This window comes from Mastacembelus armatus, chromosome 20 (assembly GCF_900324485.2).
Source record: "Mastacembelus armatus chromosome 20, fMasArm1.2, whole genome shotgun sequence".
Lineage (NCBI taxonomy): Eukaryota > Metazoa > Chordata > Actinopteri > Synbranchiformes > Mastacembelidae > Mastacembelus > Mastacembelus armatus.
This window is the reverse complement of record NC_046652.1, coordinates 6,641,942-6,658,611: the sequence shown is the minus strand read 5'-3', so window position 1 is coordinate 6,658,611 and position 16,670 is coordinate 6,641,942. Positions and strand designations below refer to the sequence as shown.

The 16,670-nt window shown below is 39.3% G+C and overlaps 1 protein-coding gene across 2 annotated transcripts in view; it reads right to left on the bottom strand.

The window, feature by feature from the left end:
* Positions 1-16,670, bottom strand: part of stau2 (staufen double-stranded RNA binding protein 2) — an 85,052-nt gene that overhangs the window by 29,323 nt on the left and 39,059 nt on the right. For both annotated transcript variants that reach the window (XR_003294728.1, XM_026291945.1), the window contains exons 10-12: positions 15,127-15,255; positions 13,111-13,168; positions 7,310-7,668 (exon numbers count right to left, since the gene is read on the bottom strand). Coding sequence is in view for 1 of the 2 variants with exons in the window: in XM_026291945.1 (XP_026147730.1) it covers positions 7,310-7,668; positions 13,111-13,168; positions 15,127-15,255 (546 nt within the window). In the remaining variant the exon portion in view is untranslated. The remainder of the gene's footprint in view (positions 1-7,309; positions 7,669-13,110; positions 13,169-15,126; positions 15,256-16,670) is intronic.

The following is a 16,670-nucleotide window of genomic DNA, read 5'->3' as shown; positions in this document are numbered from 1 at the left end:
CCCGTCTGTTTTGAGTGCATGTTTGTAGGCATCTGCGAGTGCCTGCATTCTAAACAGGCCTAACTAATCATCCCAGGTCCCAACTCAGAAAACAGCCTTCAATCCACTTCCTTCAGAGACAAAGAAGCAGGAGAGTTATGCAAGGCCTGCGATTGATCGGCAGCACTAATGTGGAACGACCTCTGACATCTGGCTTCTAAAGCTTCCCTTCAACTGCTCCTCTTTATTTGAACTAACACGAACATGCACCAACTAAAAAGCAATCACAGTTGCACCGCTCATGCAGCCATGCTTGAATTCACGGTAAGTGCACAAATATGCATGTGCACACACAAATACAGAGAGAGAGCCACACAAACATGAAAAGGGGTATACACACAAAGGCAAGGTTCAGACTGTATATACAGTACCAGTCAAAGTTTTGGACAGACCTTCACATTCACTGTTTTCCTGTTTCTATTATTATATTAAATATATTTTAAACGTGTGATAAGCAAAATATGTTTTAAATTTTATATTCTTCAAAGTATCTGTTGCTTGCCTTGATAAAAATTCAACTGGAATGCTTAATTAACAAGTATGCCTTTTCAAAACATATATTTTTCATCTTAATGTGATTACAGGTCATCTGTCTCGTGCTGAGGTAGTGTTGGTGTACAGCAAATAATCTCATTCCACTATTTTAATAATGCAAATCATCCCAAGACTCATTCAATTAAAGAAAGAGAAACTGTAGTCTATCTAAATTTAAGATGTCAAACTTAGTCAATCTGAAAAATTTAAAGAAGTGTTTGAAGTGTAGTCTCAAAAACAACCAAACGCTATGATGACATAGTGGCTCTCATAGGGACTGCCTAAGGAACTCATTAGAGCTACCAGCTTCAGAAATCATTGTTTAACTGCACCTCAAATCAGAGCCTACATCAATAGTTGTACAGTGGACACATCTCAACAGCAACTGTTAGGAGGTGACTGCATGAATAAGGCAAACTACAACAGGAGGCCATAAAGAAGCTATTGGACCTAGAAACAAAGGGAATGAACATTTAATCTGCACTTTAGTCCGATGAGCCAAAATTTGAGAATTTCATTTCACCAGCTCCAACAGTATTGTGCAGAAACACATCATTCGACATGTTTTGCACTTTGAGAGTCCATCGTAACTTAAAAGCACAGAGCACAAGAGGCAAAGAAGCTCAACTTAAACTATAATAAACAAGCCCTCACAACTAAGGAATGCTGTCATTGCCGGTGAGAAGCAATTAGAGGTCTACCCTGAGCCACTTCAGTGGAGACCTTAAGGGTCAAGAGTTTTTGAAGCATGCTGTTAATATACCTTTCACTGCTACTAATGTCAGGAGGTTGATGGCAAATAATGCTGCTTCTTTAAAAACGTTGCCTAAAATGTAGAAAAAAGTCTTGAGACAATGGGACAAAAGCTCCATTTACACTTCCCGTTCAAGGCAGGATTATTGTGACAATATACCACCATGATGTTCAGTATGGAAGGTACAAAGGTTGACCATCCGTTATCACACAATAAAAGCAAAATTAGTTCAACTGTTCCGCCTTAGTATGTGTATAAATGGGGGGAGGCAGAGATTGCACTGTAGTTTTATATTTAAGATAAAGATACAACAGTACATGTTATATGGTATTCTTATTCAGCTCTCAGCTGGAAGGCAAATGCACATTTCCTTTAAAAGATTAAATCCTGCTATTTCCTCATGAGGTTGAAATTTTTGATTTGGTTGCATGATTGTACAGTACTAGAAAAAAAGGTAGTTTATAAAGTTTGTATTGCTCTCCAACTATTTTTGTTTTATCCCAAGTAATCTGGGCACAGAAAACAGACCAACAGGTTTTTTATCATATATTCTCCATCATTAAATTGTCATTAAAACACTTGGTACTCTGTTTGTAGTTTGTGAGTTCACTCAGTACATAAGGAGTTTGAATGGTAGAGTATTTCTGAGAAGAGTGTGCAGATACTGAAGAGAGCTGCTTGGTGCCAGGTTAACACACCCTCCATCTCCCTATGCTGGGACTGTGCTGGCACACAACTGCTATCACTGCCTTGTGCTGAAAATTACATGAAATATGATCGATACTATCAAAATACAAAGAACAAAGGCAAGTTGAAGAAGAATTTTGCTGCATACTCAAATTTGCAATATGCTGTGCTGGCACTTGAGGGTACTTGATTTAAAGGTTTGCAAATGGGCTTGATTGTGGTGTAAAAACATCATCATTCAGTTTTGCCAAACACACACAGACACAGGAATACGCACCGGCACGCACACAGAGGGCCACCATGTAAGCAGAGAGACTATGCGCCGAACCAGCACAGCATTAAGTCTGATTTATACCACCGAGAAAACTTGTTTTCGAAGATTGCTCTTCACACAAATATGCCGCAGAGCCCAGCTGGAAGCCATCACCATGCCGAAAAAAAATCAAACATGGTGGGATTAGCCATCCCAAAATGTATTTTCTAACGCAAATTCCAGAGTAAACAGCGAGTGGAGGAACGAGACAGTGACAAGCAGGTTGGAAACAAACTGTTAGAATCTTTCAAAGTTTGCACCAGATCAGGCGTTTGATGTTGACACAGAGAGATGAGAGTGTGCAATGGAGAGCAGGAAGGGAGGACAAAGAGTGGGGAAAAAAGAGAGGGTAGAAACTGCCAGGGCTGGGTACAAGGTGTAGTCGGCAGCAATTGAAGTGGTTTTTCTACACAGAAGGAAGCTGAGGGAGAGAAGAACAAACAATGTGAAAGTGCGAGAAACCCTGGGAACTGTACTGACTGGACATCGACATCAATCACCCGGCAAGAATTGTGTTTTCATTAACATGGACTTTCAAACATAGAAGTTTTGATTCCCTCCCTTTTCTTTACATCAATCTCCCAGGTTAAGCTTTCATAGCTACATGACATAACTCAGCTGATTGCTATCTCTGCTGGGTTATTGCTTTTGGATTTAGCAGGTGGACAAAACTGATAGATGCACTAGATACCACTCAATATTTCCAGGCACATGTTTTGAGAGCTCCACTGCAGCACACTTCACATACACTCAAAAAACACAAGATAATTATTCAGGTCATGCTTTATATATTATCCAACCTAAATGCCAAACTAAGTCCCTGCTATAGTACACATGTGGTTCTGTCATATTTTCCATTTGCAAAGCTCAAGCACAACCTCAGGAGGGGAGTAATTTCTAATTTTTTTTGGAAAAAGGTGCTACATTCACTCCATCTGCCAATTATTTTCTCTAGCAGCTTATAGTATTAGAGTGTACTCAAAAATGAGATGCCAACCTGTCTCTGTCCCTTATTGTTTGCATGCATTTCTCTTTAATGTAGTCCATTTGATCTATATACAGTATAACAGAAGGCGGGGTCATGACATTTCACAATTTAAATTAACATAACAAATTAATGTAACTTTAAAGTTACCATTTGTTTTTCATAAAGGGCAGGAGGTTTCTTTAATGGAAGAAATAACACAGGCATATGTAGAATTATAGTGTAATGCATATTTTTGAATCAGTTTGTTTACTTTAATTCTGTTACAGATACATTAGTTTAGCATTGTAGTCAAAAGCTAAACATAGAGTGTCTTGCTATAAAACCTGTTTTATATTCTTAAATACTCTGTGTTGCATTAGACCAAAACCTGATTTGAGGCTCATGTGATACATAGATGAGAAATCTGCTTATAAAAAGATGCAGACCCAGATTAAAAGACGCAGAATAGTGTCATTTCTGAATAACAATAGATCAAGATTATCTCAATCCTTAAAAACAGAGTAAATATAAGTGGTCTGTGCTTAACATATGTCGGTCCACTAACTACTCATGTAATTAAAATCATTTAAATGCAATCAATGCCTAAGGAACAATTTTCAGTATTTATCCACAAAAAAGCAATGTGATTACACACATGCGCCTCATCCTAACTTGAATCATCACAACTAAATGTGTAACTCATTAACCCTACATTTACACTAACCTCCAATCAAAACCTTAAACTTAACCCTAAAACGAACTTATATAACCTCAACCTAACTTTAAGGCCAGGTCTTGGGGAGATTTTACATTTACCTTACGTTCATTTTCCTGAGAATTACCCTGGCTTTACCCTAACCCACACCCAACACAAGCACAGGTGTATCATCCACACTTTCTCACTCCCCATTTGACACACTGATTTTTAAATCTGTCAGACATGGACAGATAGAGCTGCTTTGATAAACATTTCAATAACCCCAAAACACAGTAGGGTATAGGAAAATAAAATGCATACAAACTGTTGTAAACGACATAAAAGAGAATAAAGTGATGCAGTAGATTTGTCTTAGACCAGGTGTGTGCCATGGTATTTTAAGGTAATGGAAAATAATTAGATTTCCATCAATCATTGATGTGCTATACAAAAATCTCCTGCTCACATTAGAAAGAGGCAAGAGTTAATACTTTGAAGCAGTCTGTGATGACTCTATTAAGTAATGTGATGGCAGAGTAAATGGGAAGTTGGTGACTGCTGGAGCCAGTCCCTTCAACATCACCAGAATAAAGAAACAGCAAGCAACGTTAAGAGTTAGAAAATGTGTTGGAAGCATTAAGACCAGAGGAAGCGATTATGATGGAAGTGCAAAGAGACCAAAACATAACAATAATAAACCAGGAAGGAAAAAAAGACAGCGATACATTGACTGAGTAAAAAAAGGCAAAATCTTTTATGTGGCTCTTCCTCAGTACTTCATCCTTGATCCATGTGTTGTCTATTACCTCCTGCTTCTTTGTTTCTGCCCTACTTCCAGCATACATACCCACCATGCCAACAACACCAGCCAAATTAATAGAAAATACACACACACACACACACACACACACACACACACACACCAGAGTAAGTGCCAGCATCCTTGCTCAAAACTGGCGTGAGTACAACACACTGTTGCTTATCCAGTCAGAACTTCCACCAGAGGCTATTTTCCAATCAAATCAAAAGAAGGGCTTAGCAGGTAGGCCCAGGCTTTTGTCTATGAAACTGGGTGGATGAAACAGACACTATGAGAATGTCCGCTGTGCTTGCTTAGTTGCTTTAATCCAGTGTTGGATGGTCACTGTAATCCTCTCACTTGGATAATATAATTACATTGCAAAAACTAAGTTTCTAATCAGACCAGAAGATTTTTATCAAATTACTATAAAAATCTTACGTTGGATCTGAGTGCTTGTTTAGAAGAGAGAAAGCCAACCGACACAATGCGTCACATTACGTGTCCAGTGGAAAGGCAAGCAAGTGCAGTCACTGGCAAAAACATTTTAAATCTGTGGTGGTTCATCCCACAAAAACATATAAGAATACATAAGCCTTAAAAAGTCTGCCTAACATGGCCATGTAGGCAACCAAAGGTTCTCGTTACAAACCCACATGATATGAAACATCCCCTCAATAGAACACATATTGTTTGCATGTCTCAATTACAGCTTGAATTCCTGGCTTAAGAAACACACAGACACACATACATGGAAATCTGTGAGTCCACTAATGTGTGTTTTTACTCACAGAAATGCATGCAAAGATGCATAGACAAAAGATATAATCATACTATGCAAAGTAGGTTATGATTTCTAAAGTGTGAGAACGACAACGACTAAAACTTCACACGCAGGCTTAGCCCAACTTTTTCATTTCCACTAAACAGAACCTGCTGTGTGTGTGCGCATATGAACAAGTGTGTTTGGGCTTGGCCAGCCAGCAGAGCTCTCTCAGGTTACACATACACAGGAAGGCTGAGAGCAATAACAAAGGCCTTTCAAAGGAACCCTCAGCAGGTTAAGATAAAATGTTTTCGCTCAAACTGATAAAAAGCATCTGCAGCTTGAATGAACAGACGCTGGTATCAGTGGCATGGTATGCACTGTAGATTGTCTAGTATGGATTAAAACACAACCTGGGTTGTCTATCTGTTAGACACAAATACAAGCCAAGTGGTAAGTGCAAGTGTAAGTGTCTGTTCTGTGTGTGTCCACTGTGCTAATGACAGAAGCACCTGTGAGATTTAGTTCCAGCTCTAAATCCAAAGCCTGCCAATGACGCCCACAGTGACAAACAGAAAACTGATTTATTTATTATTGAGCAGTTTTTACATTTTGTTTTTTTCATCAGGTCTAGCTGTTATGTCAAAGCATCATTCTCATCATGCTCTAATTGTAAGAAAGGTTATTTTAAGCAGTATTGTATTGCATGTCATTTACCTCTAATCAGCTGCAATTACTGCATATGTTTGTGTATATAGAGTACACAATGTTAATGTCTTAATCCAGAAAGTCTAGATCTCAGAAGTTTGTGTGTCTGCTGTCAGTTCAGCATGTATGCATAGTGCATGACTGTATCACACAGTGTCTGCAGCTTTTACCAAGTTTAAATCGGGACTTTTCTAGCCTAACTGATACTAATGAAAACAAGCTGAAAATGGAAAAAATTATATGCCTGTCAACATGAAATCAAGAAGATTAAAAAGAACACGTAAAGCCAATGTTACTATTAATTTTTGATTGGACACATTTGTTTCAAAGTAGTTTACCATATCTTGTAATCTATTTCTTGGGGGAAATGATACATAAATAATGTTTGAACAGGGAATTTTACCATTTACCTTAGAAGTATTATTATCATAATGATAATAATAATCTTTATTTATAAAGCACCTTTCTAAAACGGAAGTTACAAAGTGCTTTACAGTATATAAAAAAACAAAACAACAGTGAGGACATGTCAAGCAATAAAAACAACATACACCATATGACAAAATAAGACACCATTTAAAGGAGAATAAATACACAACTTTAGGAAAACAAACTGATAAAAGATCACAGGAGGGTCAGTCTGTAAAAATGCATTTTCAAGAAGTGCTTTAAAAGGTCAGACAGACCCAGACAAACTGATATCTTCAGGGAGGCTGTTCCATGCTGTAGGAGATCTAACTGTAAATACTTGAGCTACTTGCGTTTTGACCAAGGCTTTAAAAGCTGGAAGGGCGGCATTTGTGGTTCTCAAGGAAAAGTCCAGCACATATAAGATTAAATATTCTAAGATGTAGATAGTACCTGCCACACCCAACACACAAAGCTATGTATTGCTAGCACCAATCTGGAGTTGAACAACTGACCACCACAGACTGCTCAAGAAAAAAAATTGAAAGATCAACTGTGTCAAATGTCATGCTGAGGTATAGCAGGACTGAAATACAATAGCGTCTGTTAACTGCATGTCCCCCTTCTTGTATCTTACCTGGAAACCCTGAATGCGAGCCAGGTAGTCCAGTTGCTGTGCAGGCTGCACCGAGACACCGCAGGCTAGGACTGGATTCTTCCCCTTCATGGGCAGGGAGGTATCAACTGTAGGTGACTGACCATTAAGCAGCAGCTCCCTGGACACAGTAGTGGTTGGGCTAGATAAGGAGGCTGAGCCGCTGTAGTATGGAGGGTGTCCTGGGGGCAGTGGGGCAGAGCAGGGGCCCATATCTTTAGATGTTATGTAGTTGACAGAACCACTGCTGCCAGCAGGGCCTGTAGCATTGGCCCCCTGCTTCCGGCTGGCCTCCATCTCCTGGTAGACATCAGGGCTGAGGTGGAGAAGGCCTTTCTGGGCTGGAGGAGTAAAGGAAGAGAGACGTGAGGATGGAAGAGGAGATTGAGATGATGGGTAGAGGAAGACAGAAGACAGAAACAAAATAAGGTTTGGATGAATGGATAAATTGAGAGATGAGAACAAAGAACACAGAATCAATAGGTAGAAATGGCATTCATAATAGCAGAAAGAGACAGAAAGGTAGGAGACTGGAAAAGAGAAGAAAGGAAAGGCGTTCTAATTATGACTAATCATTAAGCTTTAAAATATTTGCATACACATTTCTCTGCCACTCAGTACTAAACAATACAGGAGGTGCATATTTGTGTGCCTAGTTTGAGTGTGTACATGCATGTGTGTTGGCTCCTAAACTGGCATTCCATCACCGAACGTAGATGACAGTTTCATGTGGTTTGGCAGTTCCAAGTACTATCAAAGTGTCTGCTGGGAAACACACACAGCCTCTTTCTTACAAACACACAGGCACAAACAGAGCATCTACCAATATCAACAGAGCAGCTATGATTTCATCATTGATGGGAAACAGCACCATCAGCTACCCCAACAAACACAGGGATGTCAGAACTCTCAAGCAGGATCAGTCTAAGATCAAGAACATGCAAGAATACTTTTGCGTCCCGCCAAATTTGGATCATAGGCCAAGACACCTTTTTTGTCTGACCAGTATTTCTTTAATAGGACAAAGCTTGATCCAGACATGCTGTCGTTTTAGCCAGCTGAGCACAACAGACTTCCAGGACTATGTTCTGATCCAGACCATTTGGATAAATCTCTTTTGATAACTGCTGGCTTCCTGCACTCCCATATCACTATATCACTGTCCCAAAATGATCATGACAAGTGACAGGAGGAAACAAAACATGAGGTTCAGCTCTATTGTCACATTGAGCTACGATGAAAGAGACTGGAAGTAATATGAAATGTGAAAGATAAAAAAGCAGAACGTGGAGGGAGGATAAAAGAGAAAGATAAGCCGGGAGTCAGGTCAGATGGAAGAGGAGGTGGAGATGAGTGGATGCAAAAACCAAGTGAAGCCTCCAAAACTCAGCCAAGGTCACCAGAGACAGGAAGACCAGACCAGCTGTGTGTGTGTGTGTGTGTGTGTGTGTGCGCAGACCAACAGCTGGGAGAAAGTGCTGGAATGACTGCATAACTGACAGGCTACTTCCTGTTTGAGTTAACATTACCATCACACATACACACACATACACACACACACACGTACAAAGAGTTTTAGCTCACTCTAGTCTAAGGTTTCTGGGAACCTGGAGACAGTATTTCCCATTATGAACAATGAAGTTTGCATTCCTTTCCAGAAGAGCAGAAAAGCTGAAGGAAACAGAAATGAAATCCAGGACTTATTACTCATACTACAACAAACTGACCCATGCCAGCAATGACACAACTGCTAGGATTTTCATGATGACAAATTTAATTTAAATTTACACAAGTAAAATGCACACGCCTGTGCATTCTCAATGTAACAGAAAAAATGAAAGGTGTTAGCTAATGTGACATCACAACTGGACAAAGAGTACTGAAGGGGGAAGGACTGAATGTAATCCATATGACTGTGTGTGAGATTGTCTGCCTAAGTGTGCATGGGTGTGCGTGGGTGTGCACGTGGGGATGTTTGCATGTGATTGAGTGCTTGAAGCTGGTGTCAGATGGCAAGTGAGAGCGTGAGAGCAAGAAAGAGCAAAGGAGGAGAGACAGTGGGAGTGAATACGTAAGAACAACGGAGTGTGTTTGTGCGTGAGTATGTCGGACAGAGATTGTGACACTGTGTACATGAAGTGGGAATTTAGAGAGGGGGAGAATCTGAGTGAGGCTGAGACATGAGGACTAAAAAAATATGGGAGAGTGTGTTTGTGGTGCTGGGTCCAGGCAGTTCCAGAGGGGTCCCACCCAGGCTCGGCGTCCGGTGGGCCAGGAGAGCGCTGGAGGGAAGCCAGAGCCAAGCATGAGACTGATCAAAAACAGATAGGGCCAGAGCCCACCACTATAAATCACCACAGTGGAGCAAGACCTTCACATAGTTCACACATGCACACAACTCAGACACACATACACCCACAGACATATGCGCAGCAGGAAATGAAATGTGGCAACTTGAGTGAAAAGCCTTGCTGAAACACCCATGGGAATAGAAGGGAGAAAAATTACTCTTCTTACTTCTTTATCTTCTTTCTTTTTAGACTCTCTTTCTGTCTCTAAGCCACCCTGTTTGTTGTAACACTGCATCCCACAACTCACACAATGCAAAGGACACAACTCACACATACACACTGAGTGCTTGTGGGTGCCTAAGATGTGTGACAGAAAACAGAAAGACGGAGAAATAAATGTACAACCTGTGACACATTTAGGCATTGTTTCCCAGTTTGCCTTGTATAATGTAGTAATATTCAACACAATTAACCACTTTTCTGGATGCCAATATCCCACACTTTTGAGTTATAAATCTAACATCTTATCAGGCACATTAATGGAACTATTTATTGCCCTGATTTATATTCTGCAATTGCCTCTCTCTACTATAGTTTTACATAGCTGGAGGAGTCAAACTTTCCCATGTGGGATTTTAACTGCATACCCACAGGGAACTTAAGTATGAGTTCAGTATTAGCTCAGCCACCCATGTCGATTGTTAACCGAGGAATAAGTAACCACTGTACCAAATAAATCAGGATTGACATAGTAAGGTATACAACTTTAAAAGACTTGTATAGTTTAATTGAATTTTCTTGTAAACAAAGTTGGTTTAAATTTACAGTTTCTCAAAAGGTTCGCAAATCAAAAATGTTATTATTATATTCCTAATTGTAAAACACTAGCATCCATGGTTGCTTACCAGCAGCCTTGTTTCCACAGCCTTTCAATTTAAAGGCCAGGTATAAATAGCTAAAACAGTATTAATTATGCCTGGTGTATGCACACATAAACACCCGGCATAATGCAAACAAAAGCCAAAAAATATGGCTCTAAAGTGCTGCAGATCTGTACAATCTACTTTAATTAGTAAGAAGGAACTAAGTTATGAAAACAGCTTTGTAACAGCTCAAAACAACACTTGTAAAATCTGTCAAGAATTTATGGTGGAAATATCTACAAAGAAAATTTGATTCATTTTAATTTTGGTAAAAGGCATGATTCAAGATAACCAAATAATCTGCTTTTTTTCTGTTTTCCTTTATCATGTTTTACAACTACAATTAGCACTGCGTGTCACATTAAAATGTTTTACAATCAATCAAATGCTATAGATTATTTTTTGTCAGTATGCAGCTATTCCCACCTCTTCAGTAAACTGCAGATTCAGTCAAAACAGACCAACCAGAAACATTTTCCATTCAGCAAGCATAGAATCAAACACAGAAAACTGAGACCAGCTGTATCTGTTTGAATGAGTTATAAACAGTGTTTATGCAATAAACATAATTCAGATATTAGAAACTTTAATATATAATTAGCAGATAATAAGCCTCATGCTGAGTGGGAGATAAACTGAGTGGGAATGGCACCAGATCAAAGACACAATCCAAGCCATCAATAGAAATACTTTCCAAATAAGGAACACCCTGAAGGAAATGTGCATCACCTGGAACTTGGACTATCATCAAATCCACAACCACCATTTTTTAAATCTATAAACACAACTTAGCTAATGTATCTTTAAGAAAATTGTGCTAAATCAGTGATATGAGTGCTACAGAAGTTGGAAGGAACTCCATGTTCATCTGGATTCCGTATATTGAGTTTGGACCAACAATGAGCAAACACAATAAGATCATGTGATTAATCTGCTTTGTTCTTTTTAACATAAGAAAGGAGAAATACCACATCCATTCTCTACTCTAGACTGAAGCTGAATACCCTAATGTCAGAGCACTGCAGCGCTGCCAAAAGCCTCCATTAGATCCAAATGACGACAGCACATTCAAATCTAATAAGGCTGTTTTCCATTCATGCTCCACGTCTCACAGACTATCCACTTGTCCCCTGAACTGTTCCTTGTTAGCTGCCGATATTTACTTTTTTATAAATAAAATGTCCCCATATTTCCAAATAAAATTCATACATAACACCTATCATAACACTACTTTACATTTACCCGAAATTGGAAAATGTTTAATGCTAAAGCAACTTGGTTAGGCATGTTAGCTAGCAGGACTGAGCATTTGCTAGTTTAGGGGGTTGCTGAACTTAAATCACAGCATGGGGACTTGGCGCACCACTGCGAAGTGCAATGGCTGAGCCACAGAAGCAAGCCCAAAGCAGTTCTATTACTTGAGGGAGGAGGTTGAAACATTCAAAGCATTCATTGAAAACCTGTAGCAGACCTCTCCATCAGCAAGTGGCCTTCATATTTGACATCACCAAGTACCTGGGAGAGTTCAGTGTTAAGTTTTAGGGTCCTAACCAGCTTCTCAGTTTACTTAGTAGCAAATATAACATCATTTGAGGTCAATTTGAAGTTGTGGCAAGTGCAGCTAGATAGCGGAAACAGTGTTTGCCTCCATTCTGCAAACACAGAAGCCTGCTACATCACCAGATTATGTAGTTATGTGTGCAAAACACATTTCATGAATGATTCACCATGTCCAGACCAGACACCTAAAACTGAATATTTTGTTATAATTTGGGCTGCATGAAAAAAAAGAGAGAGAGAAAAAAAAAAAACGGACCAAAATACCAAAAACATTAATGAACTTAAAGTTGGGTACAGCGCTTTCCCTGTATTTGAATTTTACAAACTATATCGACTCTTTACTGCTGTAAACAGGTCTTTTCAAAACCAACACTCACACAAACACAAATTTGAGGCTCCACTCAAGGCTGTCGTATTCAAATCTGGAAAACAATTTGTAAGCAACAACATCTACGACGGCAAAATATATGATTTTCTTTTGTAGATGTCCTTATATGGACCCTTAACTAACTTAACTTCAATGTTCCAGTGGTTTTTAAAGTAATCTTTATTTTGTCAATAGCTACCATGCAATAGACAAATATAGCCTGCTTCATATACATCCTCATATCATACATACATATACATATTGTGTCTTATCATGTGCTTTGTGTGCCTGTGTGTCTAGGATTAAGAGTAAGTGTGTGTATCTGCACTCCTGTGTGCTTGCGTGTTAATCCTGAGTGAAAGGCTAAGTTTTTTGCACAGGAAGGCAGTGGGGGGACTCCCCGGAGGGCCTCAGTGTGCTGGCCCTGTAAGCTTGTGTGAATGAGCCCAAATTCGCAGGCTCCCCACGAGGACGTACGGCCGATTAAGCTGACAGTCAGAGGCCCATTGAGCAGTCACAGAGATTAAACGCCGGGCCATCTCGCTGGCTAAAACCACCTGCAGGATGAGGGAGCAATGGAGAGCTGGAAAGAAGGAGGAGAAGGAAATGGACAGAGACACAGGGAGACGTGCGGATACTCACTGTTACTTGTTGTTTCAGTAAAAGGCGCCTTTTGTCCATTCCAGCCTTTGTTGTCCAGCTGTAGTAATGCAGAGAGAAGGGGGAGGTAAGACAGATGTAGATTCTTGAACAGACAGCTTCTTCACGCATGTCAGACAAGTTCCTTCCTACTGTTTGGGCCACAAAGAGATGAGCTCTCACAGGAGGGAATGCTTAAGAAGCCTAGTGTCTGTCTAGTCCAGCTACTTAATTAGGGGGGTTGTCAATGTTTAGTAACTAAAAAAAGTCTTCTATTCAATGTGTTACTTCTGCTGTGGTATGGGTGTGTGCCTGCACGCACGCACGCACGCACACACACACACACACACACACAGAGCCACAAACACGTGTATGAAACAAAAAAAAAAACAAAAAATGAATCATATCTGATGTGTGTGACAGCTGAAGACATAAGAAGCTGTGCCCTCAAAAAAAAGACAGAAACAACATAGTCTACCAAGCTTGACAAATGCTGCTGATAATGATTCCATAGAGTTAAGGAATCTAAAGAGAAGTAGGCCATGCAGCTACTTCTTACTGAGATGTTTTTAGAGTTGTCATGCACGGACTCAATGGTTGCTTTCAAAACAAATTCAGTTCAAAGAAACTGCACAGGTTATATAATAGTTCGGCTGCATCAAGACCTGTGATAAGGCTAGGAGTCAACTATCAGTGCTGTATGTACTCATTTTGCAAAGCGCTGTAGAGATGAGATAATGTATAGACTAAACAAGGGCAGAGCACACAGTGTATTTATGTAATCCTATAGCATAGCGTGTGGCTCCACGTATACCCACCAGCAAACATCCCCATCCCCACAGCCCTGCTACTGCAAAACCTATAGAAAATGCCCTATGTAACATCGCAGTGTGGATGTTTCCTGTTTTCATTTGTGGACATGTTCATGGTAATAGTCTGAGTTTATTATTTGAGTTACATACAAATGTGTCAGACAAATTTTGATTATAAAGCAGAATTAGGGAGGTATGCTTAGTACACAAGGATTTGACTCACTCGCAGTGAGAGCAAATGTTTATCCTGTTGAAAGATGTTTTATCTTCAGACAGAACCAGGCAGATGTAGATTTAGATGTAGATTGAACGTTGGAGCCGCTTTTACATTTTTTGAATATTTGTATGAAACATGTACCATATATTTGGCTCGCTGGTACTAGGCTAAATGAGCACTGCTAATAACTCAGTGTCCAGAAAAGTTTGGCAGAAATTTTGACTGTGCTTGCTGCTTGGATCACCATCCTGAATAATCCAGTTGCTATCTCTGGTAGTTTGAAAAGTTGAGGTGAAAGAGCACTGCATGATAGCTCATTTCCTGAAAAGAATAATCATGAAGGATAAAATATACATTTTATGTATACATTAAAAATGGCCTCCATTAGTCCCTAAAACAGTGTGCAAGACGCCAAAAACCTTTAAAATGCTCATATTATGGTTTATTTGCTTTTGTTTTGAAAGAATGTCATAAAATGGCCTTTATTTTGAAAGTACATTGTGGCATAGGCAACTCATGACATTGAACTATAATATGATATCTCCAGATTACGTTTTGGATCAAACAAAAAGGAAGTACTGACATTCTATCAAACTCTCAGTCAGACCGTAAAAATATCTGCACATTTTGCAAGACAACATTACTCACTCTGTATAACCACAATGTCTCTGTTAGCCACTAGTGAGAAGCTAACGGCTAAATAGCTTAGTCAATTAGGACAATAAACTAGCAGAATAATTAGTACAGTAAACTAGGCACAATAAAGACACACAAAGTGTGTGTGTGTGCAGAAACTTACTACACACACAGACACGCACACACACACACACAACTTAATCATACCGTACATACAAACTGTTTAAAACTTGTAAGAAACTACTTACATCTTCTGTAACATGACACTAAAATGAATGAACAGTTACACATCCTAACACGTGGCGGGCTCTAAAGTATACAAGTCAGTGGAAATAATAGCAGTAGAGTTCGTACCTCGGTAGGGCTCTGAGGGACCGTGGAAGCCTTGTACCCCAGCTGCAGCAACATTGCCTCAGCTGCATTTCGCTTGGCCACTTTCTTGTTGGGTCCCGTTCCTGTAGCAACCTCATTATTCACCTTCACCTGTATGTGCACAAATGCAAACAGATTTGGACAGACAGATAAACACATGCAGAAAAATGGAAATATTTTCAGATATTGATTCTAATGGTAGTCTGGTAATGATACATCTGACACCTGTTTAGATAATAATGAAAAATAAAATTAAATTCAGTTCTTCCATTTACTTTTCACATTTTCATTCACTTTCAGTCAAGAATGCTTTGCTTTGCTTTGCTTTGCTTTGCTTTCTGGGCTGAGCTACCCGTGTAATTTACATTGCACGAAAAGACTCCAAGTGAAGTGTTTGTTTTTCAGTAATCCCAAAACATTAAATCTGTCTACACAGAATGTAAGCAGATATTTCCAAGAGAAAATCAGACGTCGTTATGTTATTCAAACAGACAATTACACTGTACAAATAACATTCTTGGAGCCAAAGCCTGTCAACAGCCAGCCCTCAATGTACTTACTCAGAGTGGTCTGACATGCTCACTCAGTGATCATCTGAATGCATCAAGTAGTCCACATCACACACAGAGAAAGAAACCTCAAATTATTAAATTGCTAAAATAAACACAATCACTCCATTTTTAAAAGATCAGCCCCTCTGAGGCTTCTGACAATAGGTGGTACCTTTTTCTGTACCTAGTGATGGGGTCAGACAAAAGATGCAAAAACAACACACTCATTTGAGTCCTGCTGCTTACCAAGGGAAACACTGGTGAAATTTTAGAAGAATGGGATAACTTTTCAAAAGGAAGACAAACACACACTTGCAGAGCTTAATGTGTGTATCAAAGAGGAATGGGGAACAGGTCTGATGGTGAAACAGAGCTAAGGTAAGCTGTTTTTCTTTAAAAAAGATGTTTATGGGGACAAAGAAACTACACAAATTAATGTATGTTGTCCATACATTAAAAACCCAATTAAAACGTTGGGTTGTCAACAAAGCTAAGAAACTGCTGACAGACTGACTCTTCTTGTAATATACAGATTATAGCACTGATCTGAATTCATTGTTTGTTTTCAGTGCATATCTAAATCAAATAATAGCTGTTATATATGTAATTCTCCATCACTGCAGCCATGTCATCCATCCATTATCTACTGTTTGTCAGGATGTGTGATAGCTTAAAATGAACAACCCATATAATGCATGATGGAAACAAAGTCAAAATAAATAAATAACTTTTTTCAATTAATGTGTGTAATTGGTGCAAATGCTGCTTTAACGTTGCTTTATTAGCATGCATGTACTAAAACAGGCTGGGGAAAGAGAAGCATAGGTCTTTAACATGCAAGCTTGTAAAAACAACGGGAATGAAAGAGACAGGAAATACCAGTTCCAACTAAAATCTATTTTAAGGTTGAGTCATGTGTAAGTGCAAAATATAACTCACAGCAAATAAGTGCAAAGTACAAAGAAACAGTTGTAT